Source organism: Aythya ferina (genome assembly GCF_964211825.1).
Source record: "Aythya ferina genome assembly, chromosome: 10".
Taxonomy (NCBI): Eukaryota; Metazoa; Chordata; class Aves; order Anseriformes; family Anatidae; genus Aythya; species Aythya ferina.
In genome coordinates this window covers 11981404-12002641 of record NC_140306.1, presented here as the reverse complement: position 1 = coordinate 12002641, position 21238 = coordinate 11981404, and the positions used below count along the sequence as shown (strand labels likewise).

General features: G+C 51.5%; 1 protein-coding gene and 1 long non-coding RNA gene across 3 annotated transcripts; one reads left to right on the top strand and one right to left on the bottom strand.

Annotated features, from left to right (window-relative positions):
• Positions 1–4490: 4490 nt before the first annotated feature.
• Positions 4491–10963, bottom strand: LOC311442243. 2 transcript variants are annotated; one of them, XR_014696535.1, is made up of 3 exons: positions 9760–10963; positions 9461–9556; positions 4491–5404 (listed from the first exon to the last, which is right to left on the bottom strand). It is a non-coding gene; the product is annotated as an uncharacterized lncRNA (long non-coding RNA). The 2 variants fall into 2 exon arrangements; XR_014696536.1 differs by lacking the exon at positions 4491–5404 and adding an exon at positions 8862–9014.
• Positions 8365–16662, top strand: RPN1 (ribophorin I). Its single transcript, XM_084531171.1, has 10 exons — positions 8365–8656; positions 9369–9433; positions 10980–11286; positions 11780–11989; positions 12951–13143; positions 13477–13576; positions 13843–13981; positions 14167–14286; positions 14769–15014; positions 16076–16662. Exons 1-10 carry the CDS (start codon positions 8441–8443, stop codon positions 16256–16258), a joined length of 1779 nt encoding a protein of 592 aa, XP_084387297.1. The 5' UTR covers positions 8365–8440; the 3' UTR covers positions 16259–16662.
• The last annotated feature ends 4576 nt before the right edge of the window (positions 16663–21238 follow it).

The following is a 21238-nucleotide window of genomic DNA, read 5'->3' as shown; positions in this document are numbered from 1 at the left end:
GCTCATGAAAACCAACTGTGCCATGATCCTTGTGTGAAGCCGTCCTCTCGAGAGCTTTGCAGTGCTTGTCCCTTGCCATCTTTGGCTTTCCATACCATCTTCCTCAAATTATAATTATAATGATACAATGTACTAAAATTAAAAGGAAAAAAGGGAACTAAGATGCAGCAAACACTCTATCCTGGTTTTGTGCTCTGAGTTTTGTCACGCTTTGCTTTAATCCAGTCTAAACCAGATTCTCCCTGCGTCTTTGGGCATTTTGTTCACTACAAATCTTCTGCTATTACATGACCACACATGCATTTCCACTGGTAAGAGTACAGCTGCAGTCTTTTGCCTGCCCTCGTCTCTAATCCCTGCCTGCAGTACAAATACCACTGGTAATCTGCTAATGCTTTCTCCTTTGCACTCAGCTGATTTCTGAGTCTTACAGCAGCAACACACAAAAGTAAAGCACCAGCTCTGGACAAGACTCGATCACCAGACACCAACCACAGGAAGCAACTACAATCACGTTATCTCATGCCGGATCCCTGAGCCACGCTTCTGCCGAGGTGCACAGGACACTGATTATAGCACGAGGGATTACAAGCATCTGTGCTCGCCGATGAAATGCAGCTGCTGGAGGTTGAACATCTTAAAACACAGAGCACTGGTAAAGAGTCTAAATGCTACTGTTGAAGCCTGAGACCCATGCAGCGGGTGAGGACCTGCCTATGGTGCCACAAAGGCAGAGTCTGTTATGTCTCCTCACACCAGACATAGGAGACAAGCACCTAAAAGAAATGGCTTTGGACTCCTTTCATGGCTTCCCCTTGTTCCATCACAAGTCACAAAACCACCATGAGGCGATGCCAGCCCCTTCCTTTCATCAAGAGATGAGGGTCCAAACCTTTTCCTTGTTCTGCCTTTGAGTCACAGCCTCCTGCAGAGGTGTTCTGGTCACAGACAGCATGCTGAGTGCAGGGGACATGCTCTTGAACAAGTGTCTACACTGGCCACAGCAAGGCAAGCAGGGAGAAGCAACCACGTGCTGCTGGGCCATGTGTAAAATGGCCATCACGTGAAATGGCCACCACGCAGCCTTGTGCTTACCCCTTTGGCACCACCATAGTTACCTGGAGCCTGGACTGCTGGAAGCCAAAGCCCACAAGAAGTTCAAGCTTCACAGCGAAAAGGGATTTTTTTGTGGTCCACATTTCGGGCTAGAGGCAGAACGGAGCCAATACCCTATTTATGCTACGAGGCTGTCCCACAAAGAGTGACCACCACTTGAGGCCCCTGTGGGACTCCCAGCTGCCCTCCCTGGCTACAGAGGCTCTCCAACAACACCAACGGCTTCCCACTTTTAGAGCCAGTGCTGTAATAGCAGCTAATTAATTTTTACAGCTGCGTTGGCAGCGCGCCGGGTAATTTCGTATGATTGGTCTCAGTACTCAAGTGAAGAAGATGATCCAGGGGGTGAAGTAACTTCCCTGAGGCCAGTGAGTCAGTTACCTCGTTAGATCTGAGTCCCTTTAAATAGGGACGTTTCTGAATAATTTTTTTAACCATAAGACTTCTATAAAAATAGAGAGCAGTGCACACAGCCAGCACAGCGCTGCACAGGCCTTTGCAGGCTGACCTTTTTTCAGGAATCAAGTTTTTGTCAGAGCAGCATGCTACCAGAGCAGCAAGTTCCAGGAGCTGTTAATTCCCAGGCTCTGAAGCCATGACAGTGAAGGTCTGGTGAGCCTGAGACCTCCCAGCTCATGACACGAGTGGGTTTGAAGCCACGGGGCAGGACAGGCTGATGGCTGATGGTGCCAGGAACACCGCAGGGCCCATGGGTTGTGTCCCGTTGCTCCTCTCTGCACGGGGTGTTGTGCGATGGAGTGCACCAGCCACGTGAGCTCTGCAGCCAGGCGGTTTTGTGGCAAAGGTGGCCGTGTCATGCTGTTGTTGTACCCAGAATGTGTCACAGGACAGGAGCCCAGTGCCACGTGAACGCTGTGACTGGGACACTTTATGGTACAGGTGACTCGCAGGTCGCTTCTTCCTTAGCAGTGAGTCAGTGCTGAAAAGCATCCCAAAGGCAGCTCGGGGAGGGGAAGCTCTCCATGAGGAGGAACCAAACTGGATGCACGCACTCTCTCCAAGCCTGCAGGTCCATCCTGGATGTGAAGGGCCAGGGTTGGTCTGCAGAGGCCCAGAGGGCTCTGTCTGGGAAAGATACAGACAGATCCCTCACTGCAACTCCTCAAAATCCAGCCCCCTTCTCTGCAAGCACAGGGTGCTGCGTATGAGCTTCAGATCCATCTGCCTCAGCTCTTCCAAATCACAGATTTTTCACAATCCCCTCTTATCTGCTCTAAAAGAAGTAAATTCTGTATCAATGACAACCACCAGAAGCCTGTATAATTTTGTGTGCGTGTTTTTGAAGAGTGTTGCAAAGATATTCAGCCTTGAAGGATAAGGGGTGTGTGTGGGCAGTGAGGTTTGCTTTGCTTTATCTTGGACAGCACTTTTCAATGCCTGGTGCCCCGGCAGCTGCAATTTGGATCCCAGGGAGTTATGACTCACTGTTTGCAAATCCTTGAGCCACCAAATTGAAGGTACGTCCCACAAAGCACAATCACCTAAAACTGAAACGGTTATAAGTGGGAGGTAAAGCTTCAATTACTCTGTCCTAGTGCTCAGGACTGGCTCCGGAACCCTGCCTGAATTTCTGCCAAATTGAAAACAACACCTCTTACTTTGTTTAAATGAAGGGGATCTTTCTGGGTTGTCTCCTTCAGTGACCTCCTCAGCCAACCTGAGAGCAATCAGGCAACAAAAGATGCAATATCTCATCTACACCAGCTCAACACCAGCCTGAGGAAGATCCGCTCTGCCTGATCTGTACTCCTGCCCTCTGCCAAATTGCTTCAGACATTGGGGCCACCCCATCACCAGAACCGGGCTTGGCCTGCTGGAGTGCAGGGCAGAGGCGAAGGCTGTCTTTCAGTCTGCCTTCTGGGTGACCTGTGTGGGGCTGCACGCTCCCCTGCTTGGCATCCTTTCCATTTGAGTGGATCAGTTTGCTAAGCAGTACCTGCCACTCAGGGAAAAACACCACCAAAAAAAAACATATCAGGCATTTCTGGGCAGGCAGGTAGGAAGGAGAGCTGTGTGTGAGGAGCCTGACACCCACCATGAAGAAAAAATGGAAGAGGAATAAGAAGGAATGATCTTTTAATCGCAGGTTTCTTTTTCCTCTTATCATCAATGTTTTTCTAGTCTGAAAAGAGTGATTGCATGAAAATTCATTGCATTCATTGCAATGATTGCATTCATTGCTGCAGACCAACGCTGCTCATAGCGAGTTAGAGCTCCCCGTTTGGTTTCACATGGAGCAGCCTCTGCTCACCACCAGCCACCTGGCAGGGGGCACTGGGACCGTCTCTGGTGAAGGGCCACTGCGGACAGACACATACAGACCTGCCCTGAGGTTCCCAAAAACCAGGTGTGGGGCAGAGGTTTGGATTCACCCTGGCAGTGGGACCGGGGCTGCCCCTGCTGCAGAAACACAAACCCCCATTCATTGGGCACGATCCAGTGAAGTCCCCGACTGTGGATGCCAAAAATTGAGTAACCTGGGGAGAAATCTGCACTGCCTCACAGCAAGCACTGCACAAATGTGAGGTTCCTGCAGGAGACACAGGACGAGAGCTGCCAAGCTGCAGATGGCCCCTGGTGCTGCTAGCAGGGTCCTCAGCTTCCCACTGTCTGCGGCAGACCCTGCCAAACCGAGGCTTCAAAGCCATGTTCAGCATGCTCCGTGTCAGTGATGGGCTTCCAATGTAAATACACCATCAAGCGCTCTCCTTTCCAAGAAGAAGCTGAGAAAGGATGGGATGGGGATGACACCGTGACAGTGCAGCCCCCATAACGCGCACCCTACGGACCGGGGTGACATTTACCCCTCACAAATAACCACAGGACACCACTTTAGCGGGAAGGCAACCAGGCCCTCGCTTTTAATAACCATTATCACTCCTGCTGGAGCTGCCCGGGCCGGCGGTGGCAGCAGGGGGAGGCAGGAGGTGGCAGCCCCAAACCTCCCCCCCCTCACCATCCCCATTCCCTGCTCCGTGTCCCCTCACGCTACGCCACCGCCGTAGCGGCCGCTATTCACCAAGGGGCGCTGCTACGCTACCGCGCCAGCGCCGCCTGCGCCGTGCTCTTGGGCGCCCCCTGGCGGTAGAAGGGGGACACGGGGAGCGTGAGGGGCACCCCGGGGTTGTGGGGCCTGGGGGGGACACACGGCACCGTGACACCTCTTTGGGCTGGGAACTAGCCACATCTCCCGGCCTGTGAGGAGAAAAGTGGCAGCACTGCTGCAGTGCCCCTCTGTTTGGGCACTGCTGCCTGCAGAAAGCAGCCAGGACCCCACAGCCACAGCCCCTAGCCTCAGAGCATGCCCATTCATTCCCTGCCCCGCTTGGTCCCCGTGAAAGGCAGAGTTTGTCTTTTCAAGCCAAGATTCACACCCTTGTCCTCCTTATGCCTTCTCCGGCTTCGCAGAAACCCAGCTGCCAGAGGCATTTTTGAGCTGGGTGTGATGCAGAAGGGCCAGATTACTTTTTTATGGCTGGTTTGAAGGTGGTGCTGTACCCAGGCCCTGACAGCACCTGGAGGTACTTCAGTGGCAGCTGCATCACACCCTAATTTTCTGATACAGTTAAGCCAGTTCAGTTCCCTCTATCCAAAACAAGCTCTGATCCTGTAACAAAATCTGTACACATGTAGCAGATTTCTTCTACTAGCAACCCACCAGTGCTTGTCTGTAGCCATTTCAGTTACATTTTTAGTAAGCTTTAAAAAACAGAGTTGAATGTTCATTTTCTATGGATGAAGTGTCCTTGCAGCATTGTTTTCTGCACTATTGCCACAATACCTGTAACATATTTGTTTCACCCCTGTACAAAACTCACAGATGCTTTCCCATTTTCCTCTGGCAGGCTTTCCTGTGTGCTTCCCAACACTTCATACACTTGGTTTTTCTGCTTGCTGTGCTCAGACAGTTTTCTCTATTTTTTTTTCCCTTCTGAGCCTCATGTTCTAACACAGCTAAGAAAGCAGGCTTTCTTCTTAAATCCAGGAAGACATAATTTTAAAGAAAGGCGAACATTTACAGGAGACTCCGCTGCAGATCCGTGATGTAACTTGAAGAAACCCCAGAGGGACAGCCCTTGAGCAGACAGTGAGCCTTCAGCGCTGTCTTTGAGAAGGCAGGACATGTTTCCAAGGCAGATGAACAGTGCAGCAGTTGAGCACCAGAGCCCCCCTTCCAGGCCCACCACTCCCATGGAAGTCACAGGCGAGCCCAAACCAAGAATCATGGCATGTTTTGCTTGGCAGAGGCTCAGCGCGTGCTGACTAGCTGTAAAATGAGGTTGTAAAAATAATGAAACTGGAAAGCTCTTTTTTTTTTTTTTTTTTTTTTTTTCCAGCTGTTTTTCAAGGGCCTTAGCAAGGCTAAGTAAACTCTGCCATCAGTCAAACAGATCTTACCTGCACCCTTGTGGCTGGGGAATGCAAAACCTCACTGGTCCAGGACCGATAGCAGGGAGAAAAAGAAATGCCATTTGCACCCCTCTGGCATACAGAAGGATGCCGTGATTTGACATGTACAGTATTACAGTGAAACACCAATAAAATCCAAAGCACCAAGTTTTATACCAGTCATCACAACAGCCACATGTCTGTGGTTTTATTTATTATTTATTTTCTAGGATCATGGTCAGATCTGTATTGCAACTACATCTGCAAGCTCATGTGGTGCCAGAATGACTCCTGCTGTCTGTGCCCATGCACAGCCCTGTTTCACATCTGCTCCTGACCCGGGTTCCTCAGAAAGCAACCCATTATACCATGGTCCCCATGTGCCTGGTGTAAGCTCTTTCCTCCTTGAGAACAAATTGCTCTTCAAGATGACACAGCTCTGAGTTTGGCATCGTCCCTCTACAAACTGAAAAGCGTAGGGTTTTTCCTTGGGTATGTTTCTCATCCTGCCAGAGGAATTTATTAGACCACTCTCATCCTTCAACCCTGGCAGACTGCTTGGCTGGCACCAGCTCTGTTGGGGGTATTCCCCTCCCAAATGCTCAGTGCCCCTGAGGGGGACACGCTCTCCCTGTGGCACATCATCTGGGGCTGGGGTATCACATGTGGGTGGCAGAGGGGTCTGGTCACCTCCCTCATGCTGCCTCCACAGCCGAGCCGAGAGGACAGGGTCGGGGCAGGGTGCAAGAGGCTAAGGATGCCGGAGCCACGCCGGCACCGCAGCCTGGAACAATTAGAGTGCAGCATCTGGCCAGGGCCCTGCAGGACTTCTCATGTTTAAAACCAGCCTCTCCCTTCCTGCTCGGCGCAGCCCACGAGCTGTTCGCAGACATAACCAGCAAACCCGGCCAGGGGCCTGCTTCTCTGATGCCTTCTGCAAGCACATTAACTGAGCCTGTACACAAGCAGCCATAGCCTGACACCATTTCATACTTGCTCTCTGCAAACTTAAACATGCAGGACAGCAGCAATAGGGGCCTGCAGCGCAAAATTTGTCCTACAAGCAAGAATCTTAAAGGCAATGGTTTTTCAACCTAAAGATAAATTTATACTTACATGGCAGGGCTGAAGTCTTGGAACAGACACTATACAGACTCAGTATGACTCAATTATCACAATTAGAAATGGATCTGAGCACGGGTTTAGCATATAACAGCCTGATTCAGAGCTCGCCAGAGTCTGAGATGGGTCAGATGTTGAAACGTCGCATTTGCTGGCGAGCTCAGATCCAGGATCTGGGCTGAATCCATCAGAGAGCAACCTTTGGCCCTGGATGTAACAACTGAAGCCCAATTATCTCCAGACACAAGGGGAATGTGCATTTCTTTCTTTCCCTCCCTTTGCCAGAAGAAATTTCCCTGAGGGAGAGAGGGGAAATTAAGGCTGGAGCTGTGTGTGTTATTAAAGCCGCAGTCTGGAGTTCATTTACTCCCTGTGACATGGAGGCTGGGGTTGGAGGAAGGACAGCGACAGCCGTTCCTGGGAGAGGAGCTTTCCACAGCAAAACCAACCCAGACAACCGGAGAGAGCCCCCAGATGCAGCACTGCTGGCCAGACTTAAATTAAAGCCAGCTGCTTGCTTCAGCCATCCATGTTTCACAGTTGTTTCTCCCCTAACTTGCCCACCCAGTTCCTGCAGCCCCAAAGCCTGGCTCTTTGGAGAAGATGGCAAAGATAAGGATGCTTTTCCTGGAGAGCAGGACCTGGAACGTTTCCCTAGCTGGAAGCACGAGCCAGAGGAGCTGGACACCCATCCCTGCAATCAGCTCCTGCTGTGCTGGGGGCAGATGTCATCCAAAACACGTTGACAAAACCACCCTCTTGCACTAGGACACTAACAGGGCCAGCTGCCAAATTCACAGGTCTACTGCCTAAATAAGCAGAGACTGAACTCAAGAAGACTTCCACACTTTGGGAGGACAGAGAGCAGAATGGGAAGGCCAGTTAGAAGGCAATGTTGCTTGGAACATAATGCAAAGAAACACCCCATTTTATTTAGCCTTTGCCAAGGGGCTTTTTGACTCCAGATCCAAACTCACAACATGTAGGAAATCCCCTTCTGATACTTGGCAACCTCACGCCAATTCAGAGGATTATCTTTGTGACTCATATTAAGATACTAAAGAAAGGCCAAGCCCTGGATCACATTAGGGAAACATGAAAAGTCTGTTGTCCCACAGGGTTCGCAGGCTACAGCCCTGCTCCGTGGCAGACAACATCCGATCCTCACTTTTATCTGCTTCAGATGTTCGGGAGCAAAGTGTCAGCCCCCCTTCCTCAGCCATGTGTTAAACCACCACCGTTTTCCTTTCTCCATCTCTCTCTGCCCAGGTCAGTTCAGGGTGAGCCACTGTGCCTTGCCATCCTGTGGCACTCTGCTCTGGCTTCATTTGACTATTATTGATGATTTTTAGGGGAAGATTTGAACTCAGCTTAAAACCCACTGGCGTTAAACCTCGCCTAGCAGGGCAGCATCCGTCTGCTCACCCTGCCAACACAACAAACCATCCAAACAAGCAGCTTGTTAGTTCTGCCAGGAGGCACAGTGAGGCTAGGGACCCTGCCCATGGAGTGAGAACAAAGAGTTTTGGTGCTTTTAGCCATTTTCCAGCCTCCCCTGCTGGCTCCTAGACAAAACGCAGCTTTTCCTACAAAAAAACAGAACCCACCCTCACCACCCCGCCTTTCTACTCAGGCACTCCCACAGCCACCTTCCCCCGGCGGGGGTCCTCAAGCACCACTGGGCGCCGCCATCACGCGCCTCCTCCCCCCGCACTGGGCGCCGCCATCTTGTGCCCTCCCCGCCCAGCGCGGGCGCCGCCATCTTGTGCCCTCCCCGCGGCGTGAGGCGGCCATGGCGGGGCTGCTGTGGCGCCTGCTGCTCTGCCTGGCGGCCGCCGCCGCCGACCTGCAGCTGGAGGAGGCGAGGCGCACCCTGGACCTCAGCACCCACCTGGCCAAGGTCTCGGCTGAGCTCAGCTTGACCAACGCGGCCGGCACCGCCGCTTCCACCTTCCTGCTGGCGCTGGAGCCCGGCCTGGAGCCCCGCCTGGCCTACCTGGGCGTGCAGGTGGGCATCGAGGGGTACCGGGGGGATTCAGGGGGGTCCCAGGGCTCCCCTCGGGGCTGTGGGGTGCCGTGGGCACGGCTGGGCCCGGCCCGGCACCGCCCGCACAGGACACGTCGGCACTGCCGGCCCTGCCGCTCCCCCGGCGGCCCTGAGCCCTGAAACTGGGGGGTTTGGGGGTTAAACGGGACAATTGGGGCTGGGGGGGAGGGAGGGAGATACCGAGGGGTTAAGGATCACCCACGGAGCGCCCTATGCAGCCCCTGCCCCGAGGGACGCCAGTACAAGCCCCACAAGTGGCTGCTCATTGCTTCCTGGCTTGCTGGCCGCAGATTCCCACAGCTTTCCCACTCCTTATCCCCTAAAAACACACAAGAGAAGTAAAGAAAGCAGTTAACCAAGATGCTCATTTGCACAAATTAGTGACCGTGCTGGCTTGGGGACCAAGGAATGTAAGAAGCTTGTAAGACTCCAGCATCAGTTCTGGCAGTCTCACCACAGTGTACTAATGAAAATAGCTAATTAAGGCACTATATAATAAATTAAAAGGTATCTATCTGTACTGCAAACTCACTTGAACTCACTCACACTTGTAGCAGCTTGTAATTTCTGTGGGGATATCCCTTTAAAACAAAGATGGGAGCTATATGGGGGTTACACTGGTCATGTTAACTCTTTTAAACAGCAGCACACTGATCGATCTGTTTTGGAACAGGTAAAGGGTGAGGAAGAAGAGGAGAACACCTTGGAAGTGAGAGAGACTAAAGTTAAGGGCAAAAGGTGAGTGTCACCCCCTGAGGTCAGTACATGGAGTTGTGTGTCTGTGTTGCAACATCTTCCTCAGGGCAGGGTAGAAGTATTCCATAGTCCTGCGTACCTGCAGATTCTTCGAGTCCCTTGTTCCTGAAAAGATCAGTCTGTACTCAGGCTGCACCCAAGGGTGCTGCAAGGCCAGGGAGCACACTTCACACAAGCAGCCAAGCCCAGTTCCTGCAGCCCAAAATGCCCTAGAAGCAGTCATTCCCCTCCTTCTGATGCTCTTTCCTTGGGAGGTAATACGTGGCTTTAGATCTAAATGCACTGAGCCAAACACAAGCAGCACATACCTGCTTCCCACAGCCACCCAAGGCTGCAAGTGAGAAGAAAGCCCTATAAGGCCCACAGTGTCTTTCTTAAGTGCAGCTCAGCTGCCTTTAAGGGGGTTCAGCTGTGCTCAATCTCTTGTACTTTCTGCCTTAAGTAATGTCCTGTTCCTTCATTAAGGGACAGCAGGTGAGAAAAGCATTATAGCTACAGTCATGCTCTTCCGTATTGCCACCATCTGGGGCCTCAAATGATTGGCAGTGACGATGACAGAGAGATAAGTGCTCTTTGGCTGTGTCCCCAAATCACTGCTCTTAGTCCGTGATATCAGGGAGTCCCGGGGTGCTGGGTGCTGTGCCCAGCACTGGCCTGGTCCCTGCTGCAGGAGCAGCTTTTGCTGGCTTTTGCCTGGGGCTCTGCTTTTCCAAGATTCAGATATTGTGCGTATGTTGTAAGCCTGGGCAGGCACGTATTTATGAGCCATGATTGCTGAGAAATAAAAGGTGCTTTTAAAGTGGCTTGGAAGCGTGGTGCTGCTGAATGTTAAGGAGTTAATGTAACAGTGCAGTTACCTTGCTCAGATGGGCCAGGCTTCACGTGATCCTGCTCCTGGGCCATCAGGCATGGCTTGGAAGTCCTTTGCTTGCATCACCTTGGTCCATCTCTTGCATAATTACTGGTTTGGTGAAACCTCAGCCCTTGCTGTAGTACCTCAGTCCAAAGCCGTGCTTATTTTCAGACTGTACCTTAATTTCAGCTCCTATGGGCAAAAAGCTGAGAATAAACAGATTTTGTGGGAACTCGTGCTTAAAATGTTTGATTTGTCTTCTAAGCATTCGCACATGCTTCCTCTGATTCTCATTGCTCTTGTCGTCTGAAAAAAGAATGGAAAAACCCTGCTGAAACATGCTTTATAAATGCAGAAGAAGGGAGGGCAGCATGTCACCATTCCATTTCCAAAATGGGACCCAGGTGTCTTTGTGAAGCAAAGGCTGTAATTGTGCCTGAACAATTTTGCCCTGTGTTGCCTCTTGTCCTGCTTCCTTAATCAAGAATAAACACACCCGCTCTGATAAGACATCTGTAGGCCTCTGAGGAGCAAATACATCAGTGGCTGCTATCGCACACCGTATACACGACACAGAATCCCAGAAGAGTTCCCAGCCACAGGGGATCTCGCAGGGGTTGGATCTGATCGCTCTCTCAGGGAGATCTCACGTGACTTACCTGTTCTCTCTTCTAGTGGAAAATTCTTCTCTGTGAAGCTGCCATCTCCGCTGGCACCAGGAGGCAAGGTGCGCGTGTCTGTTGAAATGGTTTTCACACATGTCCTGCAGCCCTACCCCACCCACATCACCCAAAGCGAGAAGCAGTTTGTGGTCTTTGAAGGAAATCACTACTTCTACTCGCCGTACTTCACCAAGACCCAAACAACCCGGGTCAAGCTGGCCTCCAGGAATGTGGAGAGCTACACCAAGCTGGGCAACCCTTCCCGCACAGAAGACATGATTGAGTATGGCCCCTTCAAGGACATCCCTCCCTACAGCCAGGTAAACGTCCGCACAGACAGGTCGTGGCTCTGCAGTGAGCGTCACGCAAACATCGCACCTGAATCTCAGAGGCTGGTGGATGGAAAGCAGAGGCTTTGCTGTAAGAATTGCAAATAAGTCTGGGTCAGCCCATTTTCAGGCTGGGAATGTGTGCCCTGACAAGGTGCTTCAAGTACCAACAGTACTGACTGCTGCCTGGTGCCCACAGAACAAACCAAGCATGGTTCTCCCAGGGCTGTATTTGCAGTGGGGGAAGAAATGCATCTCTATCCCCCCCTCACCGTTACAGCTCTGCCAGACGTGCAGGATGTGACCTGTGACCATGGTCTCCGGTGTCCTGCGTGAATTGTTTTGGGGTGGCTCAAGGCTTCCCATGCAGAGTTCTCTGCAGAGTTTGTCAGGGAAGTTTCTCTTGGGGACATGGAGACCCATAATTGGGAGGAGAGGTTGCTCCTTACTTCGGGGCTAATAAGTTACCTTTTCTCCTTGCTAGGACACTCTGAAGGTGCACTACGAGAACAACAGTCCATTCCTGACCATCACCAGCATGACCCGAGTCATCGAGGTGTCTCACTGGGGGAACATTGCCGTTGAAGAAACGGTTGACTTAAAGCACACGGGAGCAGTGCTGAAAGGGCCCTTCTCCAGATACGACTACCAGAGACAGCCAGACAGCGGGATCTCTTCCGTTAAGTCTTTTAAGGTTGGCATTTTACATTACTTGTTTTTACCATGGCTTCCCCCTTAAGGATTAAAAAGAAAAATAAGAATACAGTTGTCCTCTTCTACCATACCCAAGTAATAAAGGAAGATTAAAGCGCTGACCTGTTTTCAGAGAAGGATCATACCAAAAAGCCAGAAGTGGCTTTTGGAGGTAGAAGTAAGAAGTTATATGCCTTCCTGCATCTGATGGCCAAAGAAACCATATATACCAGGGCACGTAGTGTTTTTCCACATTGTCATCTCTCCAGCCTCAGGGAGACTCCTTAAACTCCTTGATTCTCTGCACTGACAGCTCTGCTTTCGTGTTTCCACTTTACAAGGGCCTTTCATCCTTTCCTTACCCTCATATTTCCAGAGTTTCCTTTTCTATCATACCATATTGAACAGTAATAGTTGGAAACTCACCCATTCATTCCTTGCTCACAAAGCACTCGACAAGACAAAGCTGTGGCTCTACTAGCCAGGTATGAAATGCATTTCTGTTTCCATCGGAACCAAAACCTTCCTCGCTGCTTGAGGCCTCCAGGATTGATTGTTGTAATTCTCTAAGGTGGTGCAGCCAAACAGAAATCTCATTTTGCTGAGTGTGAAGCCAGCAAGCTCAGTGATCTAGGAGCAGTGGGCTGGAGTGAAAAGAGAATTGCAGTCCTGGCGGGTGAGATGAAATCCCCTGCTGTCTGGTATATTTGGAACTGGGCTGGAGAAAGTGCTGATTTTCCACATCCACTTAGAGGCCAGGTGATTTTCGTACTGGCAGTCAATTCTGTGGCCAGTCACTTTTAATAGCACAATTTTACCACTCAGTGAAACTGAATGGCCATTTTGTTGTCCCTCATGTGGCAGCTCTGTTTTCTTGATGCTTAACAGCTGTTACAGTTTCTGCCAGTTCCAGTGGAAATAACTCTGTGGTGGTGCACTGACCATTGCTTCTCTCCACGCAGACCATTCTCCCGGCTGCTGCTCAGGACGTCTATTACAGAGATGAGATTGGAAACATCTCCACCAGCCACCTCCTTGTCCTGGATGACTCCGTAGAGATGGAGATCCGTCCCCGCTTCCCGCTTTTTGGGGGTTGGAAAACCCATTACATCATTGGCTATAACCTGCCAAGCTACGAATACCTCTACAATCTCGGTGGGTGCTACAGGGGAAGGGAGTAAGAAACCTTTGTCTCTGTGTTTAAAGGTGGTTGCTGTACAGTAAAGAATTCAAGCCCATGGTACACTGCACCTTAGCAACAACAGTTGCTAGGAATTATTTCTAGAATATGGAAATCCATCCCTCTTTTCTGTGCTTCTTTCAGGTTCTTGCAGACATCTGGTTAAAATACAGGTTTAGCGAGCTAGTGCCCCCTGCTGCCCGATGTATCCATCCAAATTCTGCTTTTGCTTCTGTTAGGAGCTGAGCTTCAAGGTTGCCCTTGTTCTTCACGGAATTGTAACCACCCTCTGGTCTTCATTCTCCTAGGTGATCAGTATGCTCTGAAAATGAGGTTTGTCGACCATGTATTCGATGAGCAAGTTACGGACTCTCTGACTGTCAAGATCGTCCTGCCAGAAGGTGCCAAGTAAGTGTCATTACTCCTGCCTTGTTACTGCAGAAGATGCTGTGTTGGTGGCAATTTTGCCTGCTCTAGTGGCCTGCGGACAGTGAAACAACATCATGACTATGCATGTAGAGGAGACCTTGGAACACAGCTTTGCTTCCTTTTCGAGTGGTGTTCAAACCGCATAATTGGCCTTGTGCTAGAGGCTGCAGTTGGCTGGCCAAGTGCTAGGTTACATCACCTCAGTCAGTGTGGAATCATACACGGCTGCCTGGCTTTATCCACAGGAATATCCATGTGGACAGCCCCTACGAGATCAATCGTGCTTCAGACGAGCTTCACTACACATACCTGGACACTTTTGGACGCCCGGTTATAGTGGCACACAAGAGCAACCTGGTGGAGCAGCACATCCAAGACATAGTGGTGAGTGTGGCCTCTCCGCATGCTTAACATGACCAGTTGGGCCTCCCTTATTCATTGTCGTGGTCAAAACATCCATGGCTTCAGAAATAAAAACCTGAACCACGCAGCCAGTTCTGCTGCTGCCTGAGGATTTCTCCCCTGTAGTAACATGGATCACTGCTCAGTGTTTTGAACTTCTCTCCTAGGTTCATTACACCTTCAATAAAATACTGATGCTGCAGGAACCTCTGTTGGTGGTCGGAGCCTTTTACATCTTGTTCTTCACCGTGATTGTCTACGTGAGGCTGGATTTCTCCATCACTAAGGTACAGCATGAGGAAGAACCTTTAGGAATGTTAATAGATTACTCAGTTGATGGTTGGAGATTTTTCATGCCAATAATTCTCCCTGAATGTTTCTGGGGATCGTGTACCCTGCTAGATATTTAAATGGAGCCCAGTTTTTATGCTACCTGAGCGCTGATACTCATGCAGGGCTTGAATTGGTGTACTATGACTAATCTGAGTTTTGCCCTTCAGATAAAAAGGAATTTATCTTTAATAAATGGGGACATCTGCAATTCTCATTCTGCAATGTTTTTTACTTACCTTTCGTCAAGCTATTTGATGGGCTAGGATGAATTTGCAAGGCACTTGCCCTAGTCAGTCCTTGTGCCATTTGCCTAATTGCTGTCAGTTGACTAAATCGCAAAGGGTGCAGTTTCTGTAATAGTTGTGTGGCAGATTGCAGGCACGGCTTGATGCAGATCAAAGGTACTACTGCTTGGGTCTCTTCTGTCCTATTCTAGGATCCAGCTGCTGAAGCTAGGATGAAGGTTGCCTGCATCACAGAGCAAGTGCTTACTCTGGTAAACAAGAGGCTTGGGCTGTACCGTCATTTCGATGAAGCAGTGAATAAATACAAGCAGTCACGAGACATCTCCACCCTGAACAGTGGCAAGAAGTCTTTGGAGACCGAGCACAAGGCCCTGGCTAATGAAATAGCTGCTCTGCAATCTAAACTGAAGACAGAAGGCTCTGACTTATGTGATAAAGTAAGATTTTACTCTTTGTTTTAAGTTCTCCTGCTTTTGGCTGTTAAATATTCTAGGCAACTTAATTTAAGGTTTAATTTCCGCAGCTTGCATCTTTGCCCTTCCCCCTCAGTACCTTGATCCCTGCCTGAGGGTGTGAAGATCAGCTTTTTCTTTTCCTATTTGCAGTAATCTTGGTTTTGCAGCCCTGGAAGTGCTGTTGGTAAAACAGCTGCTCGCAATGTTTCTTAAACAGCCCCTAAAACCTGCTGCATGGGTACAGGTTAACATTTTTGTAACAAAGTCCTGATGCTTGGTATTGAGCTCATGGCAGTGACACGTGGGCAAAAATAGGAACTATCAACACATTATCAGTTCTGACGCTGCTACTCATACCAGCCAAACCAAAATCTTCTCCCTAATCTCCTACTTTCTTGCATGTGTGAATTTGGTGCTGACAGATTTTTAGTAACACGATGCTCCTCAGGGGGTATTTTGTTGCACCGTGTTGAAAGCTGTGACAGAGTGAGCACACCCACTGTCCTTTCCTCCATCCACTCCATTTCAACACTTACCTGGAACAGCCACCTAACCCCGAGCAGGGGACATTTTAATCTCCAAGGTCCATTCAACCAACAGACACCTTTCTTAATCTGTTATCTCTAGGAGTAGCTCTGTCTTTAATAGCACTGCTTCTCACACACCATTAACATTAACTGCAGGGGCACATCTTCCAGCTGTCATAGTTGTGATTTAGCTTAAAGCCTTTAAAATCCATCATTAAGCACTCTTTAACAGTCATTGCATCTGTTTCCTGCCAGTATGGCTCCTGGGTCCTCAGAGCCACTTTATCTGCGCTGCTTAATTATCCATTCATGAGCTGTTCCTCAATGTGATGGCAGAAAGAGGCAGCAGCTCAGGAGACAATATTCAGGGACTGGAGACATTTCCATTTAGCACTGACTTCATCTTTTGCTCCAGCTCAATCATCTCTTCTATTTCAGCTTCACTTAAGAATGTATTTTTTTGTTGTTGTAGTTGTTTTCTCCTCTCATATTCCTTTCCTTTCTCACTCCTATAAGGTAAGTGAGATTCAGAAGCTGGACAGCCAGGTCAAGGAGCTCGTTCTCAAGTCCTCAGTTGAAGCCGAGCGGCTGGTAGCTGGCAAGCTCAAGAAGGACACCTACATTGAGAACGAGAAGATGCATTCCAACAAGCGCCAGGATCTGGTCACCAAAATTGACAACATCCTTGACGCACTGTAACGCTCCGGTTTAGCGGTCGGGTGAAGGGAGATGAGAAGCCTGGGACTGGATTCACTTTGAGCCAAAACTCCATCCCAGCAAAATTAGGGAAAAAAAGTTGCCGTGAAAAATACCTGCGAGTATGTTTTATTTTTAGATTTTGTTCTCTAGAGGCTATCTGCTCAGCAACATTTGCTGTGCAAGGGACCACGCTGTCATGCTGTTGGGCTGGGTAACAGGGTTTTGTTACCAGAGGTGAGACTGGGCCTGGTTATAAAATAGTCTCCTGCTTTTGGTTTTCCCTGTACAGATGTGCCCTGACTAAACGCACACAAACAGCTAGTCTGAGCACAGACACATGGCAAATCCAAATGTTGCATCTCCAGAAAGAATTAAAGACACCTTTGTTCTACTTTGAAATAAAACCGCCGCTGCCTTGCCTTTTTATGTTGGGCTTGGGGTGGGGGGGAGGCTGATGGGTTGGTGCAGAGGTGCTGGGTGTCCCTGCCCCTCTGCAGTCTTTTGCTTATTTAGAAGGAATTGTGTAGGATTCACAGATAGCAGGACCAGCCCTTGCCCCTGTCACATCCAGACCAACAGAATTCCCCTTGCACCATCCACTAAGCACATTGCTTTTGCAGGTCCTACACCACCTCAGTCCTATGTGAGGGGTGGGCAGTGCAGATCTCTCCGGCTGCCCTTATCCCTACTCCCTGCTGTCAGGGGAGGGAGGAAGCAGAAGGCGGCATGCAAAGTACAAACCTGTCCTGCTTGACGTTGTCCCTGGCAGCTGCTGCCCAAATAGCAGTGACTTTCCTTGTAGGTAATACGGGTTCGATCAGTGGTTCCTCCTGTCCTGACTTACTAAACGAGGAGGGGAGTGCAGGAGACCTGAAGCAACCAGAATTAGGCTGTAGCCCATTCCTGCTTCCTGGTCAGGATGCTTTTCTGCCGCAGTGAGGAGCAGGAGGATCAATCCTGCGCTTTGCCCCAGAGGTTCACCGCATCCTCCCAGAAGCAAGGCCCTTGCCTCTAGCTGCTGCAGCCAAACACGCTCACGCTAACTCAAAGGCAGGGGAAGCTTAGGGAAGGTTTTTGGGAGAAGCCTCAGAGGTGCAGCTGGTCCTGCAGCCATTTCAAAGAGGTTTTGCCTCAAATCAAACACCACTGAAGCCCTTCTCTGCTCACCTCCGAGTGGGAGGGAGGGTTTACAACCACATGCAACTCCCTGATAATTTCAGTCACGTAGGAAACAGCACCTACCTGCTGCCCTCGTTAAATGATGTTGGGCAGGAAGGGGCCAAGGCAGGGAGAAGGAGAGCCCTGCAGCCTCACCATCCCTATGGTGACTGCACCTGGCCCCGCTTTGAAGTCTTGCTTCCTCCTCCCTAATTACCTGGAGCCTCACTGCCTGCCCCGGGGCTTTCCCAGGCTGGGGCCAGCCCCAGAGCCCAGGCACACAGGACAGGGGCACGAGGAGGGTTTTGGCTCAGGGCTTCTCAGCCTGAGTGGGCTTTGGCATCGCTGGGAGCCTGTAAAGCATCCATGGATGCTGATCAATCAAACCTTCGGCAGCCAAATCCTTGCAGCAGGGTTGTTTGAGGGTTTGGGACCACCACCACCCTCAGCCTGAGTTCTGTGACCTCAGGGTGTTCAGGGGCAGCAGGAAAATCCTCCCTGGCTGAGCAAACAAATCCAGATCCCACAGAGACCCCAAAGCACCCTGACCCCCTCTGTTCCCACCTTAAGGTGTCAGTCCCATGGTGGTCACAGTGCTGGGGGGTCAAAGAGCCCCCGTGGCACCTCCAGCAGGGCTCCCAGAGCAAGGAGCGTGGTGTTTCAGACCAGACCAGAGCATTCTCACTTGTTATCTCGGGTAAGAGCTATCCTTACACTAACTCAAGCTCTTCTGGGGTGCTTTGCTCTTCCTACAGTCAGTAGGAAAGCCCTTTGCTCCAGGCCACAGAGCTTCCAAAGCAGCGGGGTGCTCTGCTGCAGGCCCAGGCACCCACTGTGCTGTCCCAGTGCCCACAAACCTCACCCCACAGCAGGATGGGCGAGCGGGCACCTTGCCTAGATCCCTGCTTCTCCCATCCCCTGCAGGGGTTGTTGGGAGCAAGGGGGAAGGAGAAGAGTGAGCACCCCGCTGATCCCAGAGGCATCCTTAATTTCCCACTTTCCCCCTTCCTGCCCCGATCCCCCTCTGCCTGGCTTCCGAGAAGCCTGAGCAGTGCCAAGGGGCACGGTGGGATGTTACGCCTCTCCGTCCCTCTCCCAATTTCTTGATCAACGCCACAGCTCAGCCCCTGTGCCTGCTGGGCAGCTTCAGATCCCGCTTGTTAACGGAGGCTGCAGCTGTAGAGATGCCAGCTATAAATAGGGATGAGCGCAGGCAGCCCCAGAATAAAAGGCCTCCGGTCCCCAAGGAGAGCTGCCCCAATTCCAGGGGCTGAAAATAAAGCAGCTGCTGTGAGGAGAGAGGCTTCTCTCCTCCCTCTGCAGCTCCTTTCTGCTGCCCTCCTCGGGCACCCGATGCCCCAGCACTGTGCCAAGAGCCTGTTCAGTGCCCCCAGAGCTGCTCACACATAGGGGAGGGTGACAGAGGGCGGGTGGCCCGGGATGTCCCCACTCTGGGGCTCGGTGAGGGCTTGTGGGGTGTTCAGAAGACCCCAGAGAGGCAGACTCTGTGTTCCTGCACCCAGCCCCAGGTAAACCAGGCTGATGCATCCATTAATACAACACACTTTTCAACTGGGTTGTGAAATAGGATGGGACACGCACTGTGACACCCCCAGGGTGAGCTGTGTCCTCCCAGGAGGTCCTCAGGCTCTGTACCTGCAGCCTCCATGGCTGCTGGGGACCCCCAGTAAGGAGGCACCCCGTGCCCCAGAGCATGCAGCCCCACAGCGGGGCAGCTGAATTTCCACAGCCTGTGAAAACAGCCTGCACCAGCACATACCCCGGGGAACCCTTTAACAAGCACTCAGCAGCAGAGTGACCCAGAAACTGGAGCAATTTCTGGATCTCTGCAAATTGACTCCTGAGAATACACTATAAAAAGAGGAAAAAAAAACACACCACCTACCAGGAGCTGAAGGAGAGGCAGAGAAACAGCAGCAGCTGATGGCTGCAAACAGGCCAATTAGGGCTGCAGCTGTTTACCTCCTCCAAAGTTAAAGGTTGCAGCCCTCAACCTAAGGGGTGGGGGAGGAGAAAAAGGGCTAATTTGGTTGGCAATAGCCCCAGTGCATGTAGGGCTGTGGCTCTACAGGGTCCTCGCCCCCCAGTGGCTAGCCCTTGCCAAGTCCTGCTGAGAAATCAGGACCATTAAGGCTGGAAAAGCCAGGCTGGGTTTTATTTCCATGTGTGTGAATGAGCAGGGGGCCTTTCAGCACCTGTGACCCTCCAAACCCCTGCGGCACATCAGGTGCCCCTCATGTGCTGCTTGTCACCACACAGATCCCTTGGGACCGGCGGGCTGCAGGGGATGTCCCTGCACTCTGCCTGTGCCTGATCCTGGCAGGATGCTTCTCCTGGCAGCTTGTCCAGCCCCTGCTGTCTTCTCCCTCATCTCTGAGGGCTCAAGGGAATCCGACTTCAATCTCTCTCTTGTGGCTGGGTTGGACAAACCCTAGAAACATCCAAGGAGGTTTCAAAATGATTTCCCTGCTCAGACCCCAGCCAGAAGCAGAGAAGCAGTCCCCTTCCAGGCGCATGTCCCACTGAGGATGGGCAGCCCCACAGCGTCCCCCTCAGCAAAGCCATCGGGGAGCTCAGTCTCTACTCCAAGTAGCTCAGGGTGCACTTACTTTCCTCCTGCAACCACTTCATCCTTCAGCATTTCCACCTCTGCCTCTGCCGGTGTCACCTCTGCCACCACAGCCCACCCAGCAGGCCTCCAGCCAGGACAGGCTGACCTCGCTGGCACCATTTCTGGCTGGTTTCGGGATCCACCTGAACTCCAGCTGCTGCTTTCCAAGGAAAAGTGCAAGGAATTGGAGCCAGGAAGGTTCCCAGAACGTCACAGCCAGCACCGGGCAGGCAAGAAGGCACTGCCACCGGGGAATCCAGGCACGAGGATTCCCTGTCTTATTTCCTTCAGCTACATTCAGGCCGTCTAACCTGGGACCTGGGGGCATGGGGAATCTGGGGCAGAAGCTCTGGCTGATGGAGAAGACAACTCCCATCCTTCTGCTGCCTCTGGAAGCAGACAGAGGCTGCAGCAGGGTTGGGCTTTTTTCTGTCCCTGCTGCTCTGCACGGGAGCTTTTCTGGGCTAGGAATTTAGCTCGTGATCTTGTTCAGCACAAATTGCCTGGGGAGGCTGTGGGGAGTCGGCAGGCAGCTGCCAGGGGAATTGCAGAGCAGAAGGAAAAGGAAAAGGACGGCTCGGCTGAAGGAGCACTCGAGACCCTGCAGCAGATTAGCATCTCACGGGTAATTAATGCTGAGCCCTGCTGGGACTCCCTGATTAGTTTTGCTCTTGCGCAGAGTTTGGAACCCAAAGGTTGGAAGGGCTGAAATTTGCCTCCACGGGAAAGGGAACAACATGAAGAGAGAAGGAAAAAGGAGTACGTAGGAGAAGGAAAAGGAAACCACACAAATGCAAGATTTGCTGGCGAAAGCGAGCAGCCATGATTTCGGGTCTCTGGCTCAGCACGGCTGCCCGTGCTGCCCGCTGGTCCCTGCTGTCCCCACTGTCCCCAGTGCCACCATTCACACCGGCTGTGGGACAACTGGCACTTCTGCACCTCTGGGTCCCCAGGGACATCTTCTCCCAGGCTCTCTCTGCTCTCCCAGGGTGGAAACCACGCTTGTGCCAGTGCTGTGGGTCCCCTGGCCCCACAGTGTCTCTGACAGCCCCCCGCACAGCTCAGCAGTCCCTGCACTGTCACTGCTGCCCTCCCACCACCACCTCCCAGTCTGCCCGGTATGGCAGATGCCCAACACCAGCAGGAGGCCCTAGAGCAGCAGCCAGGAGGGCACTACAGATGCTTTGGGG

Coding starts and splice junctions, on each gene's coding strand:
- RPN1 (XM_084531171.1), top strand. CDS start 8,441: ATGGCGGGGCTGCTGTGGCGCCTGCTGCTCTGCCTGGCGGCCGCCGCC. Junction 11,990..12,950: donor CTTCCGTTAAGTCTTTTAAG/GTTGGCATTTTA, acceptor CTCTCCACGCAG/ACCATTCTCCCGGCTGCTGC. Junction 13,577..13,842: donor GTCCTGCCAGAAGGTGCCAA/GTAAGTGTCATT, acceptor CTTTATCCACAG/GAATATCCATGTGGACAGCC.